We start from the raw sequence: 21529 nt of genomic DNA, 5'->3' as shown, positions 1-21529 counted from the left end.
GCTGCTACCCACGCTTCTGCAGCCTCCCTGCTATTTTTAGTGCTGGTCTGTCTACCTGTGCTGGGAAGCACCCTCCCAGCTGCTGTGTAGACTTATCTTGAGTAAGAGCTTACAGACTTTAAGTGACATATTTCCATCAAGGGCCAGAGTATGGAATTCTTGTTTTGTTTTTCTGAGGAGAGGGAGTATGGCATATGAGGACTGGGAATGTGTGTAAAATGATGGAATTTGGGGAGGGAAGAGTAGAAACTGGATGATTTTTTTTTTTGGAAGGGGCAGGAAAGATTATGGAACTGATAGATTTGGGCTGGGGAAGCATAGGAGTGTTTTACCCAGGGAATGACAAATGTGACACTGACTGAGGCAGAACATTTTTGAGGGGTCGAGGGTTCCCTGCAAAAAAATCATTTTCGCCTCCCCAAATGCGTGGGGACTATTTTGCTTCCCTTCCTCCCACAACATGTAGCGGGAGAAACAGAAGGCCATATACTTGTGTCAGTTTAGATTTTTCTAGTGCGTGTGTGATTAGTGACAAAAGAAGCCCTCAGCATTTTATCCAATGTCCTCTTCCTCCTCCCTTGGGTCTGTGAATTGCTCCATAACATAGCCTGTAGGTAAACATGCTCATTTACAATGACTTGTCAACTTTACTGGTAGCCAGACAGATCCTTCCTTCAGTTACTGTGAAAAGGCTTTAGTGGCCTGGAAGCAGACACTCCAAAAGTGGCAGCTAAAATACTCTAAAATTATTGAGAATTGCTTCTGATTAAATCCATGTGCCCCCACATTGTACCTCTTTGAAACTAGTCAATAACCAGTATCACAGGGCACTGCCCAAGTGCATGTAATGACTAACACCAAGCATGGATGAGTGTTTTTTCTCACTCAGCAGTGGTGAAAAGGAAACCCAAAGTGAAAATGGTTTGAAAAAATACATCAGCCCATGATTACGCTGGAAAAAATATGATAGTGTTAAGGAAAAACTATTAAAGGAAAACTAGAATTCTCGCTGTCACATCATACAACTGATCAATCAAACCGTGACTGATGTTAGCATATTAGGAGACAGACAAATCAAACTGCCTGAATGTTCAAAGTAGAACTCGCCTGAACATTTCCAATGAAGTGATTTTGAAATATTCTCTTTTGTGAAAGCTGAATCATTTTGTGGAAATATATTGATTCTGATAAAGCTTTCTTCCAGAAAACTTCTGAGGTCCAGGGTTCTCTAGTCACTTGTAATGAGAAAGAGCAGAACTGAAAAAAGCTTTTAGAGTGGGAAATGGATGTTTTGACACAATTCCCTTTTTCAAAAACATTCAAAGTGTTTTATTTTTGCTCTAAGGAGGAATAAAAACAAAATTTGAACCCTCAAAAGTGCTTGTGAAATGGAATTGTCCTCTGGTTGGTTCTAGTTCAAAGCTTTTAAAAAAAATTACCATCACTGTTCAACACTCATCTTTCTCCCTATATTATAGCACTTTCTTTGTACAGTACCAGCTGGGACTGGCAAGTGTGCAAAAATAATAAATAATGAAAAAAGTTAACTAACCTTTTGAAACTGTGAAAAAAGTTGTGCATTTTTGGTGGAGGGTTGGCTCAGTTGTCTATAAAAAGGACTATATATGAACTAACTATTACACATATTTGCATAAAGTCATCGAACTAGTGCACTGAATTCTAATAAAATAAGGACTAGATCCTTAGCTAGTGTAAATCAGCATCAGTGATGTCACTCACTGAGAATCTGACCATAAGATTTCTCAAGCCTTAATTGTGGCCATATTCTCCTCATCTTGCCAATAACAAAGAGACTCATCATTTTATTTGGCGTTAGATGCTCCTATACTCCCTATTCCTTAGCCTCCAGTTCAATTTAGCAGCATAGGATTTAGCATACTAGATAAGGCCATGGGTCCATCTCATTTGGCATACTGCCTTCATGAGTGGTGAATACCTGCCAATGTCACTATGAAACCAAAACACTGGCAGCAATACAAGAGGAACTGGGAAAAATCATGAAAATTCATTCAGCCTATGGGAGCAGAATCAAAAGTTTTGCTTTAGTAGTGATCACAAATTTCTCTGCAAAGCCACCAACCCCACTAGTGGTGCACAAAAACATCGACATTGTTAAAGCTTCTTGCCACGGGGTTAGTGCAATTCTTCTGAACAATTCTACTGCAAACAGAAAGAAGAAAATCTCCAGAAAAACCACTCCTGGAAAGCTAGCCACAAACCCAGCTTTCCATCTAGCGGACAAGTAATCATCTCCATCTTCACAGCGTATCTTTCCCTAGCAGCCAAATGTATACTTCAGCTAATCAAATGATTACATGAAAAGATGGAACATGTGAGTTGACTGCTTTGTGTCCTCTCTTAACAAACCAATCTGACCCCTAGCCTCTCACATCCATTTCCGCCTATCAGTATTCTCAACCTGTCAGAAAATTCTGATTAATCAGATACAACTGGGGAAAATTCTCTGCTACCACTCAGGCAGCTTAGCAGGAGGAAAAATGAACTCTAATGCCTGCACATTCCACAACAAGACAGTCCTCTTCACGCTCCACAAAATGGCACCACATTGCTTCCTCCATCCTCATTACCATATGGACTACAATTAAGCAGCCTACTTGATATCTACTGTGCGGAACTCAGTTTATGAGCCTCTGTGGGAGACATTTTCAAAACAAATACCACAGTTGGTGCCTAATGGATAGAGTGCAATTTATGAGCTTCTGGGGTGGCATTTTCAAAAGACTGCATGGACAGATTGCACTGTTTACTATCTGTACAACTTATGATATCATACTTGTTTATGGCCCTCTCTCTCTTCCTGCCTCTGCCTCACACCAGTCATTTCCTATTCAATCATAGGGCACACTTTGCATTAATTTCTTAACAAGGCCATTCCAAAAGAGGCAGCTTCATGGCCTAGTATTGGCTATGCAGAAACCCTCTTTCTCCAGTGTACAAACCAATTGCTAGAAGACGTAGAAGAAATACTTGCTCCCCATTCCCTTAGTGAATCTCAGCACAATTCTAGGGTTTTCCTGCTTTCCTCTGAATCATCCAGAACTGGGCACAAATGGAAATAGCTTGCAGGAAAGCAATAGTTAAACATGGCAACCCCTACAATATATTCTTATGTTCCTTTTCAGATAGTGGTATGAAGAAAAAATGCTACAAGACACGCTGTAACGGTCTAGGTCTAAGTCAATCACATTGTAAGGTTGTTGTACAGTTACTGAAGCTAACTACAGTATTTTCCAAATCAAGCAATTTCCTGCGCTCTGGTTCTGGGTGTCTGATTTGCATAATTGCTATACAGTTATTTCCCAGTAGTTGTATATCTATACTCTGATTGGCTATTAATGGCTGTCAGAATTCATAGATCTGCATAAACACAATGTGTGGTTATTTCTCAGTAACTGTATGATGAATATGCAAACCTCTTCTTTGACTGGTGGCAACAATTACACTGCTATCGTTGTTTACTCAGAATGATCAGGTGATTTCCCACTAGGAAATGTGCAGCCTCAGGTTCTCAACCCCTTCAGCTGAAGCCAATAATTTGAATATATATATTCAATAGAAGAAAAAAATGCAAGGAAGGAAAGTGAGTGATGCTGTGAAAATGCTAGAAGGGATCTCTTTTAAAAAAGATTATCCCCTGCTTTCTTGCATTTCCCCTCTTCAGACTTAACCCTGCTGTACATCCCTACTCGTCTCCTCTTGCTTTCTCCCCTTCATTCATGCCCTGGCTAATATCTGCACTGCAAACCCTGCAGGGCAGTGTCCTTGCCTAATTGTTTGTTCTGTGATTCGTCTAGTGCAGACATTTGGACATGGTAAAACCATCATGATAAATAATTGCAATATTATTGCCTCAATATTGCAGATATCCTCTTCCCATGAAAAAGCTGAACATTTACCAACTAAGGTGTTGATCCTGCAAAGAATTCTTTGTGGACAGACTTCCTTGCAGGACTGGGGAGTAAATATGGCTATAGATAGGTACGTATGTATGTTATATTATAAGCAAGGCTGGGAGCATTACCTATTATTAAGGATACCCGATACTTCCCATTATAGCATGTTATCAGTTGCTTATATCTTTGTCAAAGTTTAATTGTTTGGGCTGAAATTATCCAAGTTAAGAGTCTGCCTCAGGCTGGAATTTTTTGGGAAACTTTCAGCTCAAACAATTCAGCCATTTCCAAGGATGAAGATAATGAAAAATACATTGTTTCAGCCCATGTTAAAAAAATTCTAGTGACCTTTTCTTTGAGACACTTTAGCACTTCCATGCTTTGAGCATTGATTTGGGCATTTGAGTATTGGGACTTGACATTTCACAGCATGTGACCTTTTTTGTCAGGCATGTGCTTTTTGCTATCTCTGTGAAAATGTGTGATTTCGGTGACCTCCATGACAGACTCGCAGCCTTAGCTATAGGCCTTTGAAATATTGTAGTTAGTACATGCTCAGTAGAGACTTGCTACATTCCCCAAAGATTCCATCCACACTAAGCATGCTCCAGCCAAGGGCTGAGCAGGATTTTTCCTGCAATTGCAGCTCCGGCTTCTGTGAGCCATATCATGGCTAGGCACCAGAACTGAAAGCAGGGAGCCTATCTGCTGGTGCCCAGGTGACAATGTCATTCTACACTCCAGGTCAGAGAAATATTTAAATACACTCTTCATGTAACACATATCCTCTTGATATATATTTTTACGATATACCCTCTGGAATTAATTAATTCCCCTGCAGTACCAGTGGAAGAGTTACAACATTGACTTGTCACTCCACTAATCAGCTATTTCAAAGACTTTCCAACTGTCTAACTTTCTGAAATATGTGGTTCCAAAAATACCCATGCACACAATTTTAATGAAATACAGTACATACCATATATGGTGCTAGCCGCACACATCTTTAACATTAAGTTAAAGCTATGGCATTCCATTCTATTCAATTATCTGTTTAAAGTCTCCTCCAGTCTATTACATGGGTATGTATGCACAATGCAAAATAGCATGATATAACAACCAGTTATTCATCCTAAAGTGGAAAGGAAAACAGCTTTTCTCAGAAAGATATTCTACTATCGGCCAGGATAATAGGCAATAAGATCTTGGCAGATAGTTTTTGAGACATCTGGTTATGAAAAATTAATAATTTGGAAGAACGTGGATAAGTTTAGTCAGCTCAGCTACCTTAAATCCTGTTATTCGCTTTTACATGTGATCCAGCAGCTGGGGAAACTAAGAAAGTTTAGAAAATATAATGCAAGTGACAAAAATGACCTTTTCCTGAATTGCTATAATGGATGCCACAGAAGCCTCACTCACTAACTGAATGACAGAAGGAGTCAAGTAGAATCCAAATCAATTAAATATATATACCTTATTGATAGGCACCAGATGGCACCAAATAGATACATATAATGATAATAAACTCAAAATTACCATAATACACATGGTGTGTTATCTGGATTGTAGCATATACCGCATGTGGAAAGTAGGTAGGGTCTGGGGACATAGTGGATGGCTGGTGATAGACTCTTATATATGAATTTTTAAACTCTAAAAATATGTAATAGTTACTTTTAGTTTAATCAAATGTTCTTATGTTGCTTTTTGAGTATGATGCTGAAGTTAAATTTTAGTTACAACCTCCCCATATAACATATTATCCCCTTGTTGAATAGTAAAAAGATATTGATACATGAATACTTCTATGCTGCATGTTTTTAACTATAATTCTCAAGCCATAGTCATTGCTCTTTGCAAGTATTCAGACAACTTCCATGTATTAATGAAAATCCTGAATGTTCGATGAGCTTTAGCAATATAGTGGAAATGGATTAATCCTTGTGCACTATTTATTTTTCTCCTTATTAAATGGTTTCAGTCATTCAGTCAAGGAGAGGAAATAGCGTTAGGGCTGAAATCCTGGCCCCATTGACCTCAGTGAAGCCGTAGGGTTTATGGCAACATGTAGAAGTACAGACACTGCAGGCACAGCTAGCATGGGCATAAACAGCAGTGTAGACGGAAAGACACAGCTTAGATGAGTAAAGTACCCTACATGCCTGAACCCTAGGATATATATCCTACAACTCTCTATAGGCCCAAGCAGTGCCTCCAACATCTACCTTGATATTTTTTAGTAGTGTAGTATTCCACTGCTTACCCGCTGCCACAGCTTTTTCCCACCACAGAACAAAGCTTCGGCAGTGGGGAAAGGCTCTGGCAGTGGGAGGCAGCAGGGAGGCTCTGGCAGCAGGGAAAGGCTCCTGCAGGTTACTGAGCCTTTCACTGCAGCACGAAGCTATGCACTGCAGTGAAAAGTGTGGACGAAGCCTGACTTTCACAGTGGCATGTAACTACGCATGCCGTGCCTGTACTCTAGACACTGCCCTAAGTATAGACAGAGCCTAGGTGACCAACTATGCATGAGGAGGAATGAAGAGCAAGTCGCAAATAGTCAAAGCTAACAGGTTGTAAACAACCCAGTCTGAAAACAATTCATTTAAACCATATGGTAAATATAACAAATTAACTAAAATACGCTAAAATATCAAGCCACAATTTAAGAGGGAGATTTTCAAAGACACATTTGGGAGTTGACTTTTCAGGGTTGTTGGGGGCTTAACAGCCCTTTCTGTTTTTGAAAATCTCTTCCTAAGTACTTAAAATAAGGATTTTGGTGGCTAATTTTAGGCATTTGAGTGGGAAAACCTAAGCCTATTGTAATGAATTTTCAGCCAGGCCTCCGCGTAGCCTCCATTTGTACACGTGGAAAATATGCACACATGTTCATGCGCTTTATAGGTGCAAATACCTGCAATAAAAAATTAAACATTTTACATATTCCCTTTAACATGACTAATTCCTAAAAACAAACAAATCATTTGCATTTGCAGAAACCTAATGCTAATGGCTTCTTTGGGTGCCAATGCATGTGAGTAAAATATTAGTCTATTTAAAAGGCCAACAGAAGAACAGCCATATTGGGTCAGACCATTGGTCCATCTAGCCCAGTATCCTGTTTTCCAACAGTGACCAATGCCAGATGCTTCAGAGGGAATTAACAGAACAAGTAATCAGCAAGTGATCCATCCCCTGTCGTCCTCTAATAGCTATTGATGGACCTATACTCCATGAACGTATCTAGTTCTTTTTTGAACTCTGATCTAGTTTTGGCCTTCACAACATCTGCTGGCAAAAAGTTCCATGGGTTGACTGTACGTTGTGTGAAGAAATACTTCCTTTTGTTTGTTTTAAACCTCCTGCCTATTAATTTCATTGGGTGACCCCTGGTTTTTGTGTTATTCACTTTCTCCACACCATTCACAATTGTATAGACCTTTATCATATCCCCTCTTAGTTGTCTCTGTTCCAAGCTGAAAAGTCCCTGTCTTTTAATCTCTTTTCACACAGAAGCTGTTCTATATCCTTAATCATTTTCTTGCCCTTCTCTGTATCATTTCCAATACGAATAGATCTTTTTTGAGATGGGGTAACCAGAACTGCAGGCAGTGTTCAAGGCATGAATTGGCATAGTAGCATAATGATATTTTCTGTCTTATTATCTATCCCTTTACTAATGATGCCTAACATTCAATTAGATTTTTGTTTGTTTGTTTGTTTTTTGATTGCCCAACAGTATATTGAGTGGATGTTTTCAGAGAACTATGCACAATGAGCCCAAGATTTTTTTCTTGAGTGATAACTGCTAATTTAGATTTCACCATTTTGTATGTATAGGTGGGACTATGTTTTCCAGTGTGTATTACTTTGCATTTATCAACATTGAATTTCATCTGCCATTCTGTTGTCCAGTCCTCCAGCTTTGTGAGATCCCTTTGTAACGCTTTGGACTTAATTATCTTCAGTAATTTTGTATTGTCTCCACATTTTGCCATTTCACTGTTTACCCCTTTTTCTGGATCATTTATGAATATGTTGAACAGCACTTGTCTCAGTACAGATCTCTGGGGGACCCCACTATTTATCTCTCTCCATTCTGAAACTGACCATTTATAACTACCTTTTGTTTTCTGTCTTTTAACCAGTTATTGATCCATGAGAGGACTTTCCCTCTTACCCCATGACGGCTTACTTTGCTTAAGAGCCTTTGGTGAGGGATCTTGTAGGAGGCTTTCTGAAAGTCCATGTTCAGATGCCAATGTTTGCATTTGCAATGTGGAGGCTCATGTTTGTGCAGGAGGAATCTTGCATGCCCACAAACGGAGGCACATGGCTGAAAATGCAGGCCACAATCTCTGCTAAAATGCCTTGCAATGTTTATAAACACCTCATATTTTTGAGCAGATTCGCACCTTTTGTGTCTGTGAAACATTTCATAACTATTTCAAAGTATGCAAACTGATTCATAGATTTTGCAGTGTTTGCAGAGCCCACGCACAGGGTTTCTATCCAGTATGCTGGGATGTGCTGTTTGCATGAGTGAATGTGGGTGTTGTGGATTATGGAATACAAGTCTGAGTTCTCCTCTAAGATGAGGTACAAAAAGCTTCAAACTGACAGGAGGATTGTTTTGCCAAAGACAGCGGAAGTTCAAAAACTCTCTCAGGATATGAACTTACAACCTTATCTATGGATTCCCACCCAAATGTTACTGTGCACAGACCACTACCTATCATGCTGACCAACTATGTCTCATTGTACTCCCCCACCTGTCTGTATCCATTTGTTGTCTCTTGTCTTATTGCTAGATTGTAAACCTTCTGGGGCAGGGACCATCCTTTAGGTCTGTGTTTTTACAATGCTTAACATAGTGTGGCCCTGGCCTATGGCTGGGACTCCTATTCACTGTGGTAATACAAATACTACATGATAATAGAAAACATAACACATGGACAAAAGGAAATCCTAACTTCATCCTGCTATATCATGAATTCCTGGCATCAGGCCATATGATTACCAACCTACAGCATTATTAAAAGGCAATACTGGGCCCAGGTAGCCCCACCCCTCTGAGCCTGGCAAGACCACTGCAATTGGAAGACAGGGTTAAAAGAAGCTCAGAAGCCCAGGCAAAGGGTAGTGGACAGGCTGCGAGAGAGATGAATGCTTCTCTGGGAAGTCAGCCTGAAGGCAGAGCCTGCAAGGGGACCAAAAAGCAGATAAAGTCCCAGGCCGTGCCTTCTCCAACCACCCTGCCCCCCTTTGAAAACTGCAAGGCCCTGCTCATTTAGACTTTCTGTTAAATGATTGACTGGACTTTAGGGGCCATACCCCAGGAGCACATAAGTAGGCAGTAGCTCAGGCTGGCAGGCTTTGACTCTCTGCAGGGATGACCCTCCAAGTGTTACTTCCCAGAGGGCCCTGGATCAGGACCTGATGGAAAGGAAAAGCCTGGGTCCCCCATACCATGCCCTGACTTAAGAGAAAAGGCCCAGATGTGGGTAGAGGCTCCAAACATTTGTGACTTAGGATCAGGCATCTCTGTCACCTCTAACAGAAACACAAGGGTATGGTGGTCAGGTATGCTAACTGCTAGGCAACTTGGCCCTCTAAGAGCCTATCACATGGTCCTATTTCACAGATGAGGAATTAAGGCCTTCAAAGTTTAAGTGACTTGATGGAGAGTGGGGTATTGAACCTAAAGCTGCTAATTCCTAGTCGAGTACCTTAACCACAAGACCATTCTTCTCCTTTAAATTGTCTTTGCATACCCTGTGAGCTATACAATAGGGTGAGAAATAATGGAAATGAGGCAAGCATAAAATGAATCTAATTTCCATCCATTTATGCTGAGATAAAGCCGTTATTCTATATGCAGCTGGGTAAGGACCCAACATATTGTATTCTTTCACCAAAAATAACATTGAATTTCTATTATTTTATTGACAAAAAAATTATACTTTTTACTTATCATCTGCAATTATATCCATAGCAAGTACCAGATACTGTAATTACATGATATTGTATGCATTGCCTATGAAAGGGCTCCAATCATTTCAATTCACTATGCACTAATATAGCACCTATAATATATGGAAATTGGAATAGACAGAAATAGAATAGACTTTTACATCTATTTATAGAGTGGTTTTCATCCCAAAGGATCCCTAAGAATCTGACAAATTACAATTTACACCCTACCCTGCCTCAATAGGGCTTTACAATGGGTCTGGCATGGAGGATGTAGGCCGCCTAAAGGAGGCTGGATTGTAGTCCAGGGGAGGTAGAGAGGGACACACCTTAAAGCCTCTTTCAATTTATTCTAAAAACGATTTTCTATATAATGATGCATCCGTTGAGGGTTGATGGGGAGAAAGAACAGGTTTGCCTTCACTCTGACCATACCTCACCATGGTCACACTGACCATACCTCACAGTCACGGAAGTGGTAGATGGTCTCCACATCAAGGTGAAATCCTGACTCCATTAAAGTCAATGAGAGTGTTGCCATTGATTTCAATGGGACCAGGATTTCACCCCTACTGTTCTCTTCCTATTAGATTGCAATTCTTCATGAAGCAGGATTTTGCCTTAATAGGTCCAGGAATCATTTCACCAATGAAATGGCAGAATTATCTAAAATAGAATTAACGTTCAAAGGAAACGCCCAATTTCAAATTGCATATTTTCTCCAAAGCCATTCACTTTGTGACGTTGCACTCTATATGGTTTTATGAAAATATGCTAATGTAACTGGAATATGTTTCATGCAAAAGGTCTCTTGTAAGGTATCATTACAAAGCTTATAATCTACTGAGTGTGGTCATCCTATTTGTATAAATGTATCACTCTTGTATTTGAACCTAGAAATATGAAATATAACTCTGAGGGTCTATTGTAAGTATGCAAACTGTGGGATATTAATGGTGGTTTGGAATCTTGATGACTCCCATTAACCAGGACAATTGACTGCAGATGGCTCTGTTTTACCTGTAAGTCTTCCTGTGTGCTGGCAAGTGGGTAATGAAGTCTTACAGTGACATGTGATCATGTCACCTGAACTGGAATCCATCTTTAACCTAGTGTCTTTCCATTGAGAAGGAGGCGGTGGGAACCCAGAGAGGGACAAAGGATTCCTGCCTTATGCAAAAGATATATAAATGGGTGGAACAGAACAAAGAGAGGAGCCATCATGAGGAATCCCCTAGCTACCACCTGAGCTGGAACAAGGGCTGTACCAGGGGAAAGGACTGTGCCCAGACTAGGAAGGCATCCAGTCTGTGAAAGAGACTTATTGAAACAGCTCTCAGGGTGAGATTTTTACCTGTACTCAGTTGTATTACTGTATTAGGCTAAAATTTGCGTGTTTTATTTTATTTCAGTTGGTAATTCGCTTTGTTCTGTCTGTTACTACTTGGAATCACTTAAATCCTACTTTCTGTATTTAATAAAATCACTTTTTACTTATTAATTAACCCAGAGTATGTATTAATACCTGGGGGGGGGCGGGACAGCTGTGCATCTCTCTCTATCAGTGTTATAGAGGGTGAACAATTTTTGAGTTTACTCTGTATAAGCTTTATACAGGGTAAAACAGATTTATTTGGGGGTTGGACCCCATTGGGAGTTGGACATCTGAGTGTTAAAGACAGGAACACTTCTGTAAGTTGCTTTCAATTAAGCCTACAGCTGTTAGGGGACATGGCTCAGACCCTGGGTCTGGGTTTGCAGCAGGCTAGTGGGTCTGGCTCAAACCAGGCAGGGCACTGAAGTTCTAAGCTGCCAGGGCAGGAAAGCAGGGGCAGAAGTAGTCTGAGTTGGGCATCTGAGAGTTAAAGACAAGAACACTTTTGTTAGCTGCTTTCAGTTAAGTCTGCAGCTTTGGGGCAAGTAATTCAGACCTTGGGTCTGTGTTGGAGCCGACGGGCATGTCTGGCTCAGCAAGACAGGGTGCTGGAGTCCCAAGCTGGCAGGGAAAGCAAGGGAAGAAGTAGTCTTGGCACATCACTTGGCAGTTCCCAAGGGGGTTTCTGTGATTCACCCCGTCACACACCTATCCCAGGAAAGCACTTCTTTTTATCTCCCATGAATTTTATTATCTTATTGAACAGAAAACCCAATGCTAAGAACACAGATACTCAAATCAAAATGAAAATGATACAGATCATATTGAAAACACTACATGTTGAATTTGAAAGAGTCAATTTTTTTTTAACTCTTGGCTCCTGTAGCAGGGTGGACCCCTGCTCCTGCCCTGAAGGGGTTAAAAACAGCCCTGGGAAGGCTTTAGGCTGGGGCAAGAAGCCTGGGCTGATTGGGGAAAGTAGGCTCAGCTGTGGCCATGCTCTAATCAGGCCCAGCTGGCCCCTAGAAGAGGCTGTGAGCCAGAAGCCCAAAAGTGAGTCTCTCTTTAGATATAGAGGGAGATGGGCCTGGCTGCAGGGAGCTGGACATAAGGTACCTGAGTGAAGCAGGGCTGGGGAAAGGCAGAGGAGCTGGGGAGCTCTAGCCTGGAAAGCCCCAGGCTGCGGCCTAGCATTGGGCTAATAGGTACTGGGGTTGCAGAGGGCAGCCCAGGGGTAGGCCAAAGCAGCAGGTCCAAACCCTCCTTGCCAGTGATGAATAGGCTGATACTGCAGTCTGCCCCAGGACGTGGGGCTAGACAATGACTGGCAGTAGCCATACACTGAGGCAAGGTGGGGATAGAGGGTGGGGGTTCCCTGGGGAGGGGAAACCCTGATAGAAAGGGGTTACTTCCAGGGGGCAGCACCCCATGTAAAAGGGCACCGGGTCCAGGGAGGGACACGGGGGCCAGAGGACAGGCAGATCACCAACCTGCAGAGGGCGCGCCATTGCCTGGAACAGAGCTAATTCCCAGGAGTCACCAGCAGGAGGCGCCGCAGGGGTGAGTCCAACCCTCTACAGCTCCCTTTTGACAATTCCTGGCATATACCTACAGAAGCTTGCTTGCAAACCAAGGGCAAGAGTGAATTTTGCACGTACCTGCTTCTCCCCACTCGGCTTTTTGTGATTTAATAAAAGTTCCACAGCTCCAACTACCTCCTTTCGTATGGCATGCAGCAGAGCATCTCCGACATACACATTAAAGCTTAAGAGCAGCTCAATGAGCTCCAGGTTCTCATTTTCAATTGCAATAAGGAGAGCTGTTCTTCCAAGAGGATCAATGCAATTAATATTGATCTTGAAATAAATTTCTGCTTCCTCCAGAGCTTTCTTCACACTGGCATAATCTCCTTTCTCCACAGCATTCAAGTAGGCTTTCTCGGCGGGGGAGAGTTCAGACTCTGCTCGTACTATGCGAAGAGGGATGCGGTCTCTGTAAGGGGCATTGACGCTTCTTTTGTAATAGAACTGGGCCATATTTTATGCCATTCTAATACTTTGTCTCTGCAATTTAAAAAGAAAGAGTGCATCAGTTATGCATTCCTGGAATACAGTTCAGCTTCTGATTACTATTATTATATATGTATTACAGTAGCATTTAGAGGTGCTGTATAAACACATAATAGATGGTCTCTGCCCAGAAAACTTGTGGTATAAATAGACAAGAGAGACAAAGGGCAAAAGGGGAAACAGAGAATCAAAGAGATGAAGTGCCTTGGCCAAGGTCACAGTGATCAAGCCAAGCACTCAGGTCTCCCCATGCTGAGTCTGGTGCTATATCAACTAGATTTTGCTCCTTCCTGGCACATTCTATCAGGCCTAAGATAGACCTAATTTGCACAGTTCAGATCCAGGTGTGAACTTTCTAAAGTCTGGAGTATTTGTATGTGATTCAGCCTTATCACTATTAAACTAATATATTCTAGCAAGTATCCTGAGTCTGACTTGTAAGCTAGAATTAGGAATTAAAAAAGTAAAATAACATTTATACATTTTCCATGATATTCTTAATATCGAAAAATCCCCAGAATTAATACATAACGGTGAAGGGTTTGGTTTAATACATAGCAGATTCTAAACTAAAACAAAAATATCCAATCACAATTTTAATATCTTAAACATCACCAAGCATGTATTGTCTCTGTTATTGTATTCTTTGCCCATGTAAGACCATGGCAATATCTGTTCCTTCTGTCAGGGCAACAATTAGCTGGTTACCTCTGTGGTCTAAAAGAAAGTAGTAATATGATGGGATCTAGAATGTTAGGTTACATGATCAATACCCCTATTCCCACAGTTCAAGTAGAGAGTCAGCATTGCCTAGTGGTTAAAGAGACTGGATGTCAGATGACCTAGATTCTTTCTCTCTCTGTCTCCCTCTGTGATAATTTGAGTAGCTCACATAGCACTTAGCCTCTGAGTGGTAATGAGCCCCTTATTTTATAATCCCTCCATCCAGTTTAGGAGTGACATTGATGGGCTCCAATCTTGCTACGGCAGAAGGAGGAATTATTTCTAAGGGCCTCGAGAATAGTGAGTCATACAAAACAAGAGGATAATGTGGGGAATCTTGGGTATTTGACAGAGACATGGAGAAAATCCTCTAAAGGAGGGGAAAACCCCAGTAAAATACCTGTGTATCAAATAAGGTTTTCAGCCCTCCAGGATTGTCATGGAGTCTCCAGGAATTAAAGATAAATGGTAAATGTAGTGTAGACCTCTGGCTCATACACTGAACCCTATACAAAATAAATTGTCTAAGCTTAGAAGGTACTGCTTCATGTTTAGGATTCCCTCACCAATGGGCCTATCTTGAAGTCCATAGTACTTCTATTCAGTCTCGGCTGCATGTGCAGCATTAATTCACACTCCCCTCCCCCTGTACATGCAGATTATGATATAGTCTTTAATTAAACAATCACATACTATTTTTTTCCACAGAAATATGCTCCCGCTGCATACTTCTCCCTGGCCTTAGACAGCACAAGGGTCCCTCCATGCTAACTGAATGAAATTAGATCTCCACTGTTTTGGGGAGGGCAGAAGGTGGCTGGCTTCCAGGTCATGCTCCCCTTAGGACCAAAAAGAATTCTTTTGTAAATTGGAGTTACTTTTGGTGGAATCCATACTAACTCCCCCCTTATGCCTTTTAGCTTTTTGGGCATAGGTCTGGGGAAGATGACAAATGACAGCGTGTCTCCTTCAGGTGCTGTACAACTGGATGGAGATCAGGCACCTGGGAGGAAGGTAGCGTGCTTTGTAAAATCCACAGGATTGACTTGTTTGTGCACCACTGAGCCATTGTTCTTCTTGAGGGGAGAAAATTACTTTAAATCCAGCAGCTTTAATTCATGTAGGTTTGCACGTACATTTTACCCTTTTGTGGGATTAGCAGTGGGAGGGGAGCATGTGCTACCACAATGTCCAAGGAGCAGATTGTTTGCAGGTTTGTGTTTAGGACTAGCTGTGTGAGTAAGGTGAAGACCTCTTAGGTAGTGAATGTGGAACACTATGCTCAAGAAACCTACACGTTTAGGACAAGTGCAGAACACATTTCTCTATGATCAATTTAACATATTTTATGTATATTATTCATGGCAAAAGCAATTGCCTGACATCTATTAGATTGATGGAAGAGTGAGAACTTTATCTGTGATAGACTGACTTTAATCTGACACTAAGTCCTATTTGATAGAAGACCACTCTTAGGGCCAAGGACTGGGGGAAATGGAACTAATTTTGGATGAGAAACAAAAAGCCATTTATGTGGCAAGAGAGATTGAATTTTGGGGGTGCTCCTTTTGAGGTTGCCCTTTAAGTTGGTAGCTCTTACTTGCTCTAAAGGTTACAAGAAGCCAGGAACCCCAACTGACAGCAAAACCCACTGATTCTAAAGAGTATGCAATGAACAGATTGTCATGTCTCCCTCTGAGATCAACTGTCTGAACAAAATCACACCAGGTCACAAAGGAAACTAGAGTACTCCTAGCTGGATTCAAGAGATACTGGACTTGAGGGCTAGAATTCTCATTGACTTCCCTATTGACTGCCAGGTGTTGTCTCCCAATACTCAGGCCTAGTGGTTGGAATGGAGGTTAAAGTCAGATTTAGTATTGGGATTGGGCCACGGCTCATGCTGGAACTGAGATCTGGGGTCAGAATCAAGAGCAGAGTCCATAAACAAGCCAAAATCAGTACTGCAGCCAGAGATCAGGTGCAGGCAAGAGGTCAAAGCTGGGTGGTCAGAGTTTGTGGGCAAGGCAAACCAGTAGTGTAGCTGGAGTCTAGATACAGGCCTAAGGTCAAAGCTGGGTGGTCAGAGTTTGTGGGCAAGGCAAACCAGTAGTGTAGCTGGAGTCTAGATACAGGCCTAAGGTCAAAGCTGGGTGGTCTGAAGGGCCAGGAGGCAGAGAGAAGGCTAGAGCAGGTCAGTGGCCGGGCTGGAGCAAGGTCAGAGTAGGAATGGACAGGACTGGAACAGGGCTCAGGCAAGACTGAGACAGGAACAGGAGCTGCATCAAGAACAGGCTGGGAGTCTAGAAAGTCTGTTACACTACGGCACAGCAGGAGGGCTCCTGGCTGAGTCGTGCTGTTGCACAGACTGGTCTGCAGCTCTGCTGAGGTTGGGAAACTACCTGAGCCTGGGGGGTCATGTGCCCAGGCTCTGTTCAGAGATAGGCTGCTGCCACATGCCTGAAAGCTGAGTCACTGCGGGCTCTGTGGGTCAGGTATGTTAGTCCTACTGAAATGTTGCCGCCAGCCTGAGGGATGACTCACTGAAGCTCTTTTGGAGGGGTGTTTATTGAAGCACTGGGAATGGGAGGGTGTAAACCTGCCCACATCTAAAAGCCGCGCCACTCAGCCTAAGGGGAGGAGTCACTGAATCCAGGCATCAAATGAGTTCAAGGGGCAACAAATGCAAAAACGAGGATGGGAGTGAGGGTCACAGGTATAAAAGCAGGAATCCAGAGGGGGCACTCAGCAAAGAACACCTGACAGCGCCCACTGCTCCTCAAAGGTGTCCAGGGAGCCAGTGGACACGGCCCAGAGGAACTCTGTGTGGAGACATGACTTCAGGAGGGATTGGAAATAGGCCCCAGAGTCACAGAGCACCTCGCCATCCAGCTTCCTCCTGCTGACATTGTGGATGGTCACCTTGGCCAGCGCCAGGAAGAGGTTGATGAGGAGATCTCGTGACTTTGTGGGGATACAGATAGAGTTTGTAAATCAGGAGGTGCAGGGGAAAGTGCAACCAGAACTGGAGGAGGAGGAGGAGGTTCTGAAGGAGCCAGGAGAGGGACTGCAAACTGGTACCTCAATATAAAAGTGTGCTAGGATCTCCCTCTTGCTGCAGAAAGAGAAGGTGTCAGGAGAGGTGGTGAACTACCCCTGGTACAAGCCCATGCTCACAGCTCCATAAAGAAGTCTGTTGCAGGGGCACCTATTGAGTCTCTGGGGATGAGGGTGTGTAAATCTGCCCACATCTAAAGGCTGCACCTCTCAGCCTAAGGGGAGGAGTTACCAGACCCAGGTCTCAAGTGAATTTAGGGGACAACAAATGAAAAAACAGGGATGGGAGTGAGAGTCACAGGGTCAAAAGCAGAGAGCCAGAGGAGGACACTTAGCAGAGAACCCTGGACAGCACACACTGCTCCTTGAAATCATCAAGGAATCCAGTGGCTACAGTCCACAGGAACTCCACCTGGATACATGCCCTAAGGGAGGAGCGGAAATAGGCCCCAAAGTCACAGAGCCGTCCAGCTTCCTCCTTCTGATGTGGTGGATGGCCACTTGGGCCAACGCCAGGAGGAGACTGATGAGGGGGTCTCATCCAGATGGGGTGTGCAAATATCAGGAGGTGCAGGGAAAAGTGCAGCCCGAACCTGAGGATACAGTTCTGGAGGAGCTGGAAAAGTGGCTGCAGTCTGGTGCACTTAATGTAATTGTGTGCCAGGGTCTCCCTCATGCCAAAGAAGGGGCAAATGTCAGGAGAAGTGATGAACTACACCAAGTACATGCCTGTGCTCATGGCTCTATGAAAGAGTCTGTTGGAGGGGCAGCTGAGCGACGAACCCTGGTTTGGCTGTGGGTTTGCCTCACGCTGACATCCAATAAGATACAAACAAACTAGTAGTCTGGAGTACGGAAACAATGAAACTAAGACATAAGCCTTGAACATGATTATACAGACTGTACCTTTCTAGATTAGTTCTTGTCAAGTTTAAGACTGGATATACTTGCACTACGGTTTGAAGGAATTATTTTCTTAATAAATGTTTTGCTGTAATCCATTGGTTTTAGGTGGTTGTTTGGAAATTTCTTGCAGGCTATCCCAGAAGACACGAAACACTTCAACCTCCAGAGCCAGTGTCACTTAAGATGTTGGTCAAAAAGAGTACAGACTAAGGGCAGGTCTACACTGCGGAGCTAAGTCAACCTAAGTTACACAACTCCAGCTACGTGAATAACTGACTTATTGTGATGTCTACAGCGCACTGGGTTGGTGGGAGAAACTCTCCCATCGACTTACCTTATGCTTCTCATTCCAGTGGAGTACTGGAGTCGACAGGAGAACAATTGGCAGTTGATGTAGTGGGCGTTCACTAGACCTGCTAAATCAACCCATGGTGGATTGATCGCTGCATGTTGATTCCCACAGTAAGTGGAGACAAGCCCTAAGGGATCGTCTCTCAAGAGTGAAAAATTCCTAATGGCGAAGTTTCAGGGGCTCATGAGAATTATATCATTGAGTACTATTACAGGGTTTGTTTTCCCATTAAAATATGTGAAGTATGAATCAATGGGTGACTTAAGTCATATGGAGACATTAGAGTGGAATTACCTCAGCTAGTGTAGATCAGCATAGCTTTGAAGTCAACAAAGCTACATGACTTTACAGAAGCTCAAGAATTGGCCTAACACTTCTTCAAATAAAGCCCAAGTTGGCAGCAACACAGGACCAAAGTCTGCTTGCCTCACTCGCACAACTTGCCCCAATTCGATCAGTGTGGTTACTTGTGAGTAGAGTGAGCAAGGTTCAGCTCACAGAGTTATTATTAGCTGATAACTGCTCAGTGGTATATATGAAATTAGTTGGTCTCCTCAGTTCTATTCTTACTGGACAGCTGCCTTCATTAAAAGTTGACTACTGCAGCTAGCCCTAACTGCCAGGCAGCACTCATGCTGGTATTCTCAGGAAAGAGAGGGAATGAACATGGAGCCTTCACCACTTGCTCCTCCTTACTGGTGGATCTCTCTGGATCAGGGTTAAGGCATATTGGTGGAGCAACATAAGAGAAACTTCCTTGCTGCTGTCTTAACTGGACTTATTCTGTGAATTCCCAGAGGACTCCAGTCTGCAAGGCTGTCAGCCTGGCACCTACCATTGATTGGAAGCAGTCAATTTGAGGGGAAGGAGGGAGCAGGAGATTACCCAGAGAATGCTTTAAAGGAGAGAATACTCCATCCAATTTAGTTGACCTCACTATCTCCTTGGCCAGTGTTATCCTCCAGATTAAATCAGAGGGGCTCTCTCCAGCGTCATTTTTTACAAAGCAAAGCTTTCAAGGCTCGCTGCACTAACCAGAGTTTCTTTATGTAACAGTTCCAACAATAGCACAGACATTGTGCTCTAATTGTGAAATCCTGAAGTATCCATGTGATATTGGCTTCTCTCTGAAAAAAGATCCGAGGGAGGTGTGCTGAGGGCTGCAGTGATTCTTCAGCACTCTAGGATGTTTATGTGTAGATTCACATTTTCTGTGCTTCAGATAGTGAAGCTCTGAAGGGAAGGTGTGATTTGGTAAAAAAAGGGGTGTGTTTGACATACTGCCTAACCATTACAAGCTCTTCTGGCTAATACAAATGTTCAGTGTGGCCCATGTCAGATACATAATTTAAGCCACCCCCCTAAGAATAAACTTAAACTGTCCATATGCACCCTTTACTGATGTAGAGCTCATAGGGAGACAGCCGTGAACATGTCTGTGTATAAATATATTCACTAGTATAAACATCTTAATGCAGCCTGCTGCACTTGGAATCTTATGTGGATTTTGAGGGGGTCCCTAGAGGAGACTGATTTTGTTAAAGAAAAACAAAACGGAGTAAAATTTGAGAACCAAGGATTAATGAGGGGGAGCTGGGCAGGATTTAAGTTGATTGGCTAATATTCTCCCAGGTCCTCAGAGGTACTGGACCCAGGCTGAGTATTGAAAGAAATGTGACTCAGAATCTCTTGTGCATTTTATTAAGACAAAAATAAAATCAAGACACTATATCACTGAAGCGAAGGTGCTATGAATAATATTAAACTAGCTAACAAAGCATTATAACTATCAAATCAAAATCAAACTGAGATCAAGTCAAAAAAACTAGACTCAGTATTTGATTGGCATTAAACTATCAAGTTAGTTAAATCATCAAATTAATGCCCAAAGCAATCCATCCTTATACAAATTTTAAGAAGGTGGCTGGCCATTGGTTATAATTCCCAGCTAAGGAATTTAACCAAAGTCAATTAAATCTGTAACTTGGATGGTTAGTAGCTTAATACTGAAACCAAATTATTATCTAATGTCTATGCCATAACCAGAAGCCAATTATAATACTTCCTCCTTAGAATTCTATTCTTAGGTGCTAGTTAACCCCTTTTTTCCTGTATTATAATACAGACTTTAAAAGAAGTTAGAGTTGATAATTTCAAGTCTCTCAAGGCTTTTAAACATAGAACACAAGGCACACTATAATTTTATAAGACATTATTTTGGGCTGTCAAAACCTGGGGAATATTTCTTTCTTGTGTCTTCCCCATGTGGACTTTATGGGTGTGCTCATATACACGCTTGCAGGCAGCCACACTTTCATACCTTAAAAATAAAAAGGACAAAATGGCTGGGATGTCTCCTTGTTAATAAAAACAAAAGACAAATAAAATAGAAGTGGGAAAAATAAAAAGATACTTAAGATAAAAAAGTTTTGAAAATGCTTCAACTCTCACAGTCTCTTGGATTCTCAGCAAGTTGGAGTTGGGACTGCCACCAAAGACCAGACAGTGATATTATGCTGGCTAGCACTTCTTGCTAGCAGGACTCCTTTGGATGCAGAGAGGGACTAGCCAAAGGCTGGAGTGGCCTGTTTGTGGGTGTCATGACTTCCTCTTCCTGAGGTAATCAGTTTTGGGGGTTCTGGAATGTCAGTGTTCCCTCAGGTGGCTTGTTGACCTGGAAAGTGATGCTTCTCAACCTTACCCTTGATTCTTATGGTTTGCAAACGTGGCTTAATCCATCTGCATTACACCATGTCCCTTCAAGGTCTTTGGGCAAATCAGGTGCAGCACTATCTTGAAGCCATGCAACCATATCCAGTCAGATTTGAATTAAGCCACCCTTAGTAAGCTCACTTAAAACACCTATTTTAAAAATATTTGATGTTTTACATACCCCAGAGACAGTAAGTCTGTGACAACAACCAAAATATCAAAAATCCAGATACATGAGGCCAATTCTGAGGAAGTTGGCATGGTCTAAACCAGGTGAAAAGGTCTTTAAAAAGACATTATGCCACCACAAGTTTATGGACAGTTCAATGTAAAATAGCTAATTTGAGAGGGGAGGGGAGACAAAACTAGCAACCAAACCCAGTCAGTCAACATTCATCCCTTAGTAAAATTAAAAATAATTTCA

General features: G+C 42.3%; 1 protein-coding gene across 3 annotated transcripts in view; it reads right to left on the bottom strand.

The window, feature by feature from the left end:
• The window catches only part of TRPC4 (transient receptor potential cation channel subfamily C member 4), a 199358-nt gene that overhangs the window by 114583 nt on the left and 63246 nt on the right, over positions 1–21529 (bottom strand). For 2 of the 3 annotated variants that reach the window (XM_045015238.1, XM_045015230.1), the window contains exon 3: positions 12945–13349. In XM_045015238.1, coding sequence (XP_044871173.1) covers positions 12945–13322 — 378 coding nt within the window. In that variant the 5' untranslated portion in view covers positions 13323–13349. Of the gene's footprint in view, positions 1–4914; positions 5022–12944; positions 13350–21529 lie in introns of those variants that run through there. The other variant, XM_045015247.1, reaches the window with a different exon arrangement.

The sequence above is a fragment of the Mauremys mutica genome, chromosome 1 (genome assembly GCF_020497125.1).
Source record: "Mauremys mutica isolate MM-2020 ecotype Southern chromosome 1, ASM2049712v1, whole genome shotgun sequence".
NCBI lineage: Eukaryota > Metazoa > Chordata > Testudines > Geoemydidae > Mauremys > Mauremys mutica.
The sequence above is the reverse complement of the archived record's forward strand: the minus strand, read 5'-3'. Positions and strand labels throughout refer to the sequence as shown.